Here is an 11133-nt window from a genome sequence, read left to right on the forward strand (position 1 = left end):
TAAGCCTAAAAGATGGTTAACAATACTTTTAAAGACCAACAAAATGTCTGACTTATTTTTTTCCTCCCATATCGTATCTAGCTCAGAAATGTCCTCAGTTCAGCCATTTCAGCCAATGTGCCAATGTTTGCTCCTCGCTCTGTCCTGAGATCAGCTTTGCTACGGAGTGTCCCAGAAACTGTGAGGAAGGATGCCAGTGTGATGCCAATCACCTTTATGATGGGCATGCATGTGTTCCAGCAGAGCAGTGTGGCTGCATGCATGAAGGGAGGAGGCTTAAGGTTGGGGTTCACTAATACAAACAAATTTAACAATTTTTTTAAAAGTATCTTCAATACTTGGCTTAGTAAACAATCTATTCTAAACATATAACGCTTGTTAATTTGTAATTGTAGGCCTCTGAAAGCAAACTTCTACAAAACTGTACTGTGATCTGCACCTGTGGGCCTCCACTTATCTGTGAGGAAAACAAGTGTCCGCCATTGCACAGTTGTCTGGTTTTAGATGGAATGGCTGGCTGCCACAAAGATGGTGAGCTATTTCCATGACTGAAAAGTGTATTATCACTGCTCTTTTGCTTGTTACATCTCTTTAATTTTTAAAATGTCTTTAATCAGAGCCAGACCAAGATTCCTGTGAGGGAAAATGTGACAAATCTGAGCGTTGCTACCTGAGCAACGGTGAAGCAGTTTGTGAGAGCAGTCCGGGTCGATGCTGGACCTGGGGAAGCCAGCACTACCACACCTTCGATGGATTAAACTATGACGTCAAGGGTACCTGTACCTATCTGCTTTCAGGCAGCAAAGGTGCAGCGGGTGGAACGATGCCTTTCTTGGTGTCCAAGAAGAGTGATTGCAAAGAAGTGTCGTCCATGCAGCTGGTGACTGTACAAACATATGGGTTTGTGATCAAGTTGGTGGACAAGGACAGTGTACAAGTAAGTTTAGTTTAATGTTAAAGCAGTGCTTCCTGATGTTAACTAATACTCCTTATTTTCAGGTTAATGGTCAAGTAAATTGCATTCCTGTTACTCTGCTTCGGGGTAAGATTGAAGTTTCAAACAAGGAAGGCAAAACTCTACTGAAGACTGACTTTGGGCTGAATGTACTGTTTGACTGGAATACCACCCTTCTCATAAAATTGGACCCCAACTATAAGGATATTGTCTATGGGCTTTGTGGCAATTTTAACGGTGATCCTCAAGATGACTCTGTAATACATTTACAAGGTTTCCCAACCGCCAAAACAAGTGTGGAGTTGGCACAGGCTTATCGCATTTTTGATAGCGATCATAACTGTTGTACTGGTTGTAAAAAGAACAAATTGAATGACACTTCACTGCTGGAAGATGTGCCCAATGGAATCATTGCCAGTCAGAAAATTCACTGTAATGATCTCATTGACCCAACTGGTCCATTTTCACATTGTCACAGCTATGTCAGCCCAGATTCTTTTTATCAGCAATGTATAGCTGACCTCATGCAAGGAAGGTCAGAGGCTTCTCTTGAACAGGCTACAACATCCTATTCTGTTGTTTGTGAAGAGCTAAGTGATGACTTTCCCCCTGAACGGACCATTGGTAAGTACTCTTGTCAAGGGCCATGTTGTGAATTTTTCTTTGACTATTGTGAATTAAATGATGTACCGATTGTTTCAGTTGTGAGCTGCCCACCAAACAGCCACTACAAGACTTGTGGCTCAGCCTGTCCCCCGACCTGCGAATTTAAAAGGAGATCCTGTAATAAGGCTTGTGTCCAAAGCTGCTTCTGTAACCCGGGTTTCATCAGGAGTCCAGAGGGTTGCGTGCCACCTAAGCAATGTGGTTGCACTGACTCCACAGGCAAATACCACCTCCTTAATGCTACTTTCTGGATCCCGGATGACTGTGGACAACTTTGCATCTGTCAACCAGGAGAAACTAAGTGCAACTCATCCCAGTGCCCTAAAGGAATGTCCTGCAAGCGGCTTGCTAAAAAAAGGGTGTGTCAAGCTGACAAACCTCAGAACTGTACTATTGTCACTGGGCTGCACTTTAAATCCTTTGATGGACATCATTATGACTTTAGGGACAATTGTGCTTATATATTAGTTCAAACAAACGCCAATCTAAATGGATTTGAACCATTCAACATCACCATCTCTGGCGCAAGTTGTCACAAAAGGTTGTTTCATAGCCTAGATTTAACGCTCTCAATCTACGGCCTAGAGATAGCAGTTGGCAAAGAAGATCCTGACAAAGTACTTGTGAGTACCTTTTTTTTTTTCTCCTCTCCCCCCTTACAATTTTAAATGTTACCCAGAAAATTAAACTTATTTTTTTTTTTTTCTCTCTCTCTACCCTCAGGTTAATGGAATGCATAAACCTTTGCCATACTTGCACCATACAGGCCATTTCAATGCCTATCCCACATCTTCATCACTAGTTATTCATATAGATACAGGATTGCAGTTGATTGTCCATAAAACTGCCACTGTGGTGGTTGTCCTCCCTAGCAGTTATGCATCATCTGTTCACGGTCTCTGTGGGAATGCCAACTCTGACCCTTACGATGACCAGATTATGCCAGATGAAGAGGAAGCTCAAAATACACTAGAGTTTGCTCACAGCTGGAGGTTGGGAGGAGCCACGGCCTGTCGGTCCCACTGCGCTTCCACACCAAAGAATTGCCCTGCAGCTGCACGGAAAGTTTTTGAGGGAAGTGATTTTTGTGGGGTACTCAGAGATGAACTCGGTCCTTTTGCAGAGTGTGCCTTAGTTTTGAGTTCAAAGCCGTACTTCCACAACTGTTTAGCAGACACCTGTTTTTATGGAGGACATTATTTGGCACTTTGCAATTCCGTTGCGGTCTATGCAGCTGCCTGCCAAGCAGCTCTGTTACCCGTCAGGCACTGGAGGAGTGACACCTTTTGTGGTGAGTAAATGCACTTTTTATTACACTTTTGAATGTTTTACTGAATGCTAAATCACTGACTTGAGGTACAGTTGTGTATCATATACTGTCAGATTTTTAGGCTTGTACCAGTTACTCTGCTAACTTGGGAGTTTTCAAGTTTGTACTGTGTAACAGTTGGTCTATCAATTGCAACTAATAAAGACAACTTATGTTCTGTCTAGGTAAAATCTAAACCTGTTAACTATACATTTACTTGTACTCACCCACTGTTTCCCCACCCCCTCTTTTCCAAAGGTATGAGGTGCCCCAAAAACAGTCACTATGAACTGTGTGGCCCTCGATGTCCTGTTACGTGTGCTGGACTTTCCTCTGCAACTAACTGCAGCGGCGGTTGTGAGGAGGGTTGCCAGTGTGATGCCGGTTATATCCTCAGTAATGATCGTTGTGTACTGGAGGCAGACTGTGGTTGCTTATATGAGGATCAATACTATCCTGCTGGTTACTTTTCTGACTCAAAAAGTTGTCACATTTGTTACTGTCATCAGAGGAAAGTGTCTTGCAGTCCATCACCTTGTAAGCCCATAGGGGGCCTCTCAAGTGTTGGCCTTTTTGATCCAATACCCCGGCAATATGGAGCATGTGAAGTTTTTGCTGGGTTTGGCTACGTCACCTTTGACAATTTGGTTATACCGCACTATGGCGCTTGCACCTATTTAGTGTCCGAACGCTCTCCTAACGAAATGCATGGCCACCGGCTGCTGCTTAGCTTTGAGAAGCACATCAATGACTCTGTGTTTATTGTGAGCAAGCTGGTGTTTATTTTGGCTGCAGTGGAGGTAACCATCAATCCAGAAATGCCATGGGAAATACAGGTAAGTTCTGCATCTTGAGCAACTGAATTTAAATTGACTTGAAGATTTAACCAGTGTTTCATTTCAGGTAAATGGTGAAGACTACAAGCTGCCTTACAGTAATGATATACTTAATGCTTATGAAGATGGTGGTAGGTTAATCATGAAGTCTGTGGCTGGGGTGAGTCTTGAGCTGTCCACGACAAAGTATCTCAGGTTGAGCATACCACGGGATTACAACAGCACAGCTTCAGGCCTTTGTGGGAATTTCAATGGGGACAAATCGGACGACCTGGAACTAAGAAGTGGTTATCTTGCCAAAAGTATTGCAGATTTTTTGAATAGCTGGTCTGTTGGTGCTCCTGGACAGAATTGCAGTGAGACTTGTGGAGTGGGCTGTGGTCAGTGCACACCATCTTTCAAGGCCAAAACAATTTGTGACATCCTCTTGACCACTAGTATTGAATTCAATCACTGCTGGAACTGGGGTGTTAAACCCCAAGTATACAGAGATGTGTGCCTCAGAGCCACTTGTGGTGGGGCAGCCCTTAATGAAGCTGCATGTCTAGCGCTGGAAGCCTATGCGGCAGCGTGCCAGGCCCAAGGACTAACTGTAGCTTCCTGGAGAGAAAATGGCCCCTGCTGTGAGTGACCTTTTTTGATCAAATTCAAATTAAAGTATGTTGACCCGCTTTTAAATGTTTTTTTCATTTGTAACGCCAGCTTTCAAGTGTCCAGACCACAGCAGCCCAAGTCGGTGTGTTGATTCCAATTCCAACTCGTGTCCTGCTCTGCTCCAGCCTGGGTCGGCAGCAGCTGGCTGTTCGGGAGGATGCCAGTGCCAGGATGGAAATGTGTTTGATGGGGATGAATGTGTACCAGTCAGCCAGTGTGGGTGTGTGGTTCATGGTAGATATATCAAGGTAAATGTATAAGCTGTATACAAAATATCCCTAATAGGTATGTTACTTTAACTGCACTCTTAACACACCTGTCTCTCCCCCTTTTTTTTTTTTTTTTTTTTTAATAAAAAGCTGGATGAGCAGCTGTACAATGAGAATTGCACAGAGCGATGCTGGTGCCACCCCCTAGGTGGCGCTTTGTGTGAGAAGGCAGCCTGCGGCCCTGGCCAGTTGTGTTCTCTGAAGAACGGCTCCTGGAGCTGTGCTGGACGGGAAGTCTGTCAACTCAGAAGCAGCCGGTGGGTCTCTACTTTTAATGGACAGCAGCTGAGCTTGGCGCCAAAAACTGCTTACAAGCTGATGGGCCTTTGCAACGAGACCACTCCAAATGGGTTCAGCCTGATTTCTTACTACGGACCCTGCAATGGGAGTGGCACCAGGCTTGTTACAGTGTTCCAAATCCTCCTAGTGGGATTCTCAATTGTTATCCAGGATGGCATTGTGAAGGTACCATTTACATCACAATATTTGTCTGTCCTTTGGTTGGTCTTAATCACTCCACTGTCCGTACCACAGGTGAATGGACACCTTGTGGCTCTGCCTTACACGTTGCCTTTAGGGGTTTCGCTGTCATCTGGTGTGGCCTGGGACAAGTCTGAGGTGGTAGTGGTCCTGAAGAGAGATGCTGGACTGGAAATGGAGATCGGCATCACTATGGTCACACTCAAGGCGGCTCCTTGGTACTCTGGAAAATTGTGTGGCATCTGTGGAAACCTTAATGACCCCCACTCTCATACATTGGTCAGGTCATGGGCGCTCTCAGATTTTCAAGGCTGGTAGGTGGAATGCAACATTTTGTACAGGCAGTAGTTTTCATTTTATTTTTAAAATGTTTGTTTTCCTCCACAGCCTCACTCTCGGACTTGGCCGGGTAAATGTCAATTTATGAATGAATGTACATTAAAAATGATAACTTATTGTACTGTGTGACATTGAATTTGTGATGGGGCCCTTTAATTTTTTCCATTTTTACACTGTTAATTTTATTTTAGTAACATTACTGAAGGAATTTGAACAGACTTGCTGAGTAAAAATACAGACTTGGGCATTTGGTCCTGCATCAAACTACTACACATCTGTAATTGACGTTGAATGAAAGATAACTCGTCACAAATATTACTTTATTGAGCTTTAAGATTTACATAGACGTGGTATTGTTAGTATTCTTATGAGCATAAATGGCCTAGAAAGCTTCAAGCATTCAAAGATTGAGATGCATACATTCCAGTAATAAGAGATGGGTAGATATTTTATCTCAAATGCTAGTTTGAAGTTTTAGAATGTTAAATCACTTGCATTTATTTATTTTGCTAATTTTTTTTATTTTTTTTTAAACCGCTTAGATTAGCAATATTTGCAAATGGCACACTAATACTGTATAAAGTTGAAGACTCCCAACAGTGGAACTGGCTGATTGTACAGTCCTTCAGTAATCCCCTTTTGGGAAACTAGTTACTACTTTGGTTAAACAAAATGAATTTTAAAATGTTCAAGCCATCAGAACACTTTTCTAATGGGTAATATTAAAAATGACAATGTGGATACGTGCTTGTAATCAATCACAGCAGCTTCTGGGAATTCACCCAGCAGGACATTGACAAATAATGGCCCAGTTTGAAGTAATTCGTCAGGGCTTCCTCTCTCCTGATCTCGTCTTCGGCTCTTGTGAATGAAAGCCAAATGTTTAGCATGCGCAATTCAAGAGCACAGCACAAAATGGATGGCCATCTAAATTGAAGTAGTGTTGTTGGAAAGTCCATTTACCTTCCACTCTTGAGTTGGAACTATTATGCTGAATGGGTGAAACAAGTGTAATCTAGAAACCCCTTTGAGTGAGCCCAGGAAAAAAGGATTTCATGGGTTCATCATTATCTTCACCCGGCAGTTGTCATGTAACTTATTGGCTTGACGTACTCGGTGATTTATTTCTCAAAATAATTCCCTCATGAGGATTATGAATTAAAGCAATCCACATGCTGCTTGAAATCATTTCAAATAGAAATCCTAAATTCTTATTTCTGATGTATTTTTTACATTTAAAAAAAAAAAAAAAAAAAAAAACTGTCAAACAGAATACATTAGATGGCTTGAGTGTATTGTTTTTATTTGCTCACCAACTTTACCCTACAGTAACATTAGTATTGCTACAACCCTTAAGAGGGTTTTGTCTTTTTAGTATTTGTTTGACTTTGCAATAGGAATTTTCCAAGTACAAAAACATACAAAAAAAAGCATTAACTGGTGAATTTATATTTATTTTGGCCTTTCTCCTATGGGACTATTAAAATCTGTGCAAACGCCATAATCTGTGTTAAACATCCACTTCAACACACCTCGACAATTTGATTCTAATGCAAAATCCCACTGACTCACTGGGTCTGGTGAATCCATGATCCAATAAATTGGTTCCATTCTTGTCATGCTCCTATTTACTGAACTTGGTCACATCCAAGGAACCGTTGAAAGTTTAGTGAGCTGGCTCAGAACCGGCACTGAAACCGCTATTATGGAAAAGTGCAACATTGCCTCAGGTATGATGCCCCATATGTTTTAAAATGGCTGCAGGTATGGGAATGTGTATTTCAATTGGTTTCAATGTGCTCCCTGCAGCTCAAGGTGAATAGAAACACCTGAGAAGTGAAGCAGTAACCAACCCACGGTTGTGTCACTGCTATCCATATAAGGTATCGACCTCATCAACTCGGAATACCCTCGAAGCCCTTTCAAGTGCAAATATAGATCAAATAAAACTAAGGTGTAATTTGATGGAAAGATTTGGGTTTTTCTTTTGAGTGAGGGTAAACGGGACAGCACGGCATTTGACGGTATTAAAAATAGCATACTGTGAGCCTAAATAAAAAGAGTGGATGATAATGCCTTGAGCACTTACATGCCTTCCCCTCCATTTATATTTAATTGCAGACTTCATTTTCCATCCAGTGACACTTCAAGATTTAGCTGTACATTAGAAAGGATTAGCAAGGGCAGCAGAAATTCATAATACAAAAAATATTATTCCTGTGCATTCATGTTGTATTTTTCAATTCTGGTCAACAACATGTAAACGGACAATGTAACAGTACTTTCATATTCATACTGTTTATCCTTAATCCTTTGCGTAGCTTGATTAATATTAGTGCCGTACAGATGAGCTGAGAGCACTTGTGGCGGTTGAGTTCCAGGCAGGACAAACCCCACTGCAATATGATGGGAAGCTGCATCCGGGCAGGACTGCATGCAGTAGTAAATCATAGTGCAGCTCAACTGGGAGCGGGATTCGTAACACCTCCATGAACAGTATATCTATCTGTCTGTCAAAGTGGGCACACCAAAAGGAGCGGCAATCAATCGATGCAATGTTACAAAAACTGATAATAATAAATAATAAATCACATCGATACTCACCTGCAGGCTTCTGTTGCACAATTTATTTAGGTATGTAATGTCAATAAGTTAGAATATTGTAATTCATTGATATACTGTGTTATATTCATTTATATTATTATTAAATTATATCTCAAGGGACCACTGTAGCTTTTCAGCCAGTGTACCATACTGGTGTTGACTGCAAATGGTCGCCTATTGGTCAATGAGATTTATCATGACTTGGTCATAATGTTTGAGGGCACTCGAGAATAAATGACAAAACTAAACACGCATGCTAACATTAGCTTACCATGTGGCAGTATGCTGAGCTTTAGTCGCTTAAGTTATATACTTTGCTGCAGCAGTCCATCTTCTCACTGCCCTCAGGCTTATCTTGAGCAAAATTCATCTCCGACAACAACCACACGCCAGGCCTAAATAGACCTTCTTCAAACCTTCTTTTACTCATGAACTCGGCTTTAATATGCAAAGGGGAACTTTATTTGACCGCTCGCATAATCAAGTGCAGATCAGGCAGCAATGGGACAGTGCTATGACCATTCAGCCGCTTAAGCTCTTAACAGCGAGAACTAAACAAGGACTCCGCAGAGTCCATTTATAGGAATGGGGGTGCGTAGTTTTTAATTGCATTTGGTCCAATTTAATTAAGAAATACTCGAGAATCCCCTATGGTAATTACTGATTAAAAAGCAGGTGAGGCTGACAAGGCCTGGCCATCAAAAGCTACCAAGCTTGCAATCCAATCACAGCTTGTCATCCAAGGACATTTAAGACTCATCTGGGCACAATATTCATTCAAGCCCTCACCCAAAATTTGTCTTCTGGCCCTAAATTCATACTATTCTGAATTAGCTTTTTAATGTGTGCGCCTTTCCCCCAAAACTGGCCACAAATCTGTAACAATATATACTGTATACGTTGTTTTTACACAGTATCATTTCTGCCTGACCACATGAAAGATTTCTCATAAATGTCCTTGTCAAATCAATGCACTGAATGGGAATGATAGAAAGTTTTTGCTGCAGTTAGGTGGCAACTTGGTCCTTATTTTCAACTTTCCACGGTTACGAGTAAACTGGCTGTTATTCATTGATGATGTGTCCCTTGTATTGCTCCTTAATGAAGCAGCCCTTTCTTGCCTAACATCTCCATCTAGTGGACAAGGATGTTACGTCGCCCTCTGCACAAACCTGATGCTGCTGTCACGCGTGTACACATCCTGTTAGTTCAACGTGTGAAATTGTGTTTCCTGACTGTTGTTATCAATGCATGTGCTTTCCCCCACTTTCATTTAGTTTAAAACAAAAAGAAAAGGAAAAAAAAACACTCACCACTATGAGTCATGTGTGTGTGGTTCTTGGTATGAAGAAAGTGGCCTGATTTAGGCAAAAAGGACAAAGCAATCCATTACAAGATTTGTATACTGCCTTCACAAAGATATAGCTCGATGTATATTATCGTAGCAATTTGCATCCTACGAAAGGGAATTCTGTGTCCGTCGTGTAGCTAAAGAAGGTAACTAACTGTATAATCTTTGTAAATACATCTTGTGTATTGAATTTCATTGCACCGAATGTTGAGGTTGGTATGTCAACAGCTGTCAAATCAAATGCCGAAGCTCCAGTCTTATCTTTGAAACTTTTCTGTATCGATCGACCCAACACCTTTCCTGAAAAAAAAAAAAAAAAAAAAAAAAAAAGAAATCCCCCGTGGAGGGAATGACTTGTCAATCAAATCTCCTGAAGATATTTCATTGGCCTAAGTGCTGCCGACTGTGAAGGCCATGGGAAATCATTCCTATCCTTTTCACACCCATCAAACCATTCAGACGAAGGTTATTTAATTAGCCTCTACATCATTTAGGCTCCGATCAATAAGCCTGACTTCACTTTTTCCTGAGTCATAACGTACGGTTTGTCCAGCCAGCTCTATATTTGCTTGTCCCACAAGAAAGAATGTGTCACTTTGGTGCATAGTAGACCTTGAGAACGAAGCCCGGCAGCAACACACTGATTAGAACGCACAACAACACGCTGGTATTATCTGTTTTTATCTATAATCTATTATCTCTTACAGTGCAACTTCAGCTCAACGAGATGTTTTTCTGCCACCATTGGTGTTTTTTCGAGCCCAAGTTTGAGCGCTCAAAAAAAAAAAAAAAAAAAAAAAATAAACTTTTTCGAAAAAAATCTTATTTCATTTCTAAACAAACTAGAAAAGTGTACTGCGATCAGCACGTCCTACCTATGCTGATCAATGTGCGTATGGCGTAAATATCAGGTTTAAACCGGGATCATTATGTGGCACAATTCTTGACTTCGACGACTCAATACCAACACATACCAGTCTTCATTTTTACTGCATTTAGTCGTAAGTCACTGTTTATGTTGTGAGGTAGGAGTAGCTTATAGCTTACTAACTGGAATAGGCATTTCTATCCCATTTTTGGCAACATCACGTGTGAATGAAATCCAAATATCAAAACTTAGGATGGTGATAATGGGTAGCATGTCTGCCACACAGTTCGAAGGTTTAGGGTTCGAGTCTCTTCTCCGGTCTTCGTGTGTGGAGTTTGTATATTCTCCCGGTGCTTGCGTGGGATTTCGCCAGCATTCCCAAAACACGCATGCTAGGTTAGTTAAAGACTTCAAATTGTCCATGTGTGTGAATTTAAGTATGAACGGGTTGTTTGTCTGCGTGACCTTGGCCTTGCCCCTTCACCCAAAGTCAGCTGGGGTTAGGCTCCAGCTCAACCGGAACCCAAGTGAGGATCTGTACTATAGAAACACTTTCTGTGCTTTCATACATGGGGGGGGGGGGGGGGAACACAAAAAAAAAAACCACATCTGACTACACAACCTTCCAATTTAAAATGAACAAACTGATGAAATGTTGCAATTAAATACATATTGTTAAAATATACAACTCTGACTGTGTCAATCCGAACTGAGCACGGTTCTTTTGTGTCCTAATGAAGGGTGCTGTGGTTGTGTTTCCACTCCACTGGGTGGAACTTCCCACCATGTGCCCATCCCCTCC

At 41.6% G+C, this 11133-nt stretch overlaps 1 protein-coding gene across 1 annotated transcript in view; it reads left to right on the forward strand.

Moving 5' to 3' along the window:
- Nucleotides 1–5625, forward strand: part of LOC133479348 (IgGFc-binding protein) — a 16333-nt gene extending 10708 nt beyond the window's left edge. The window contains exons 15-26 of the mRNA XM_061776210.1: nt 82–281; nt 396–531; nt 618–937; nt 1000–1579; nt 1658–2244; nt 2345–2912; nt 3189–3766; nt 3834–4389; nt 4469–4668; nt 4780–5154; nt 5224–5483; nt 5557–5625. Of these exons, the coding sequence (XP_061632194.1) occupies nt 82–281; nt 396–531; nt 618–937; nt 1000–1579; nt 1658–2244; nt 2345–2912; nt 3189–3766; nt 3834–4389; nt 4469–4668; nt 4780–5154; nt 5224–5483; nt 5557–5596 (4400 nt within the window). The 3' untranslated portion in view covers nt 5597–5625. The remainder of the gene's footprint in view (nt 1–81; nt 282–395; nt 532–617; nt 938–999; nt 1580–1657; nt 2245–2344; nt 2913–3188; nt 3767–3833; nt 4390–4468; nt 4669–4779; nt 5155–5223; nt 5484–5556) is intronic.
- Nucleotides 5626–11133: the final 5508 nt, after the last annotated feature.

This window comes from Phyllopteryx taeniolatus, chromosome 6 (assembly GCF_024500385.1).
Source record: "Phyllopteryx taeniolatus isolate TA_2022b chromosome 6, UOR_Ptae_1.2, whole genome shotgun sequence".
Classification (NCBI taxonomy): Eukaryota; Metazoa; Chordata; class Actinopteri; order Syngnathiformes; family Syngnathidae; genus Phyllopteryx; species Phyllopteryx taeniolatus.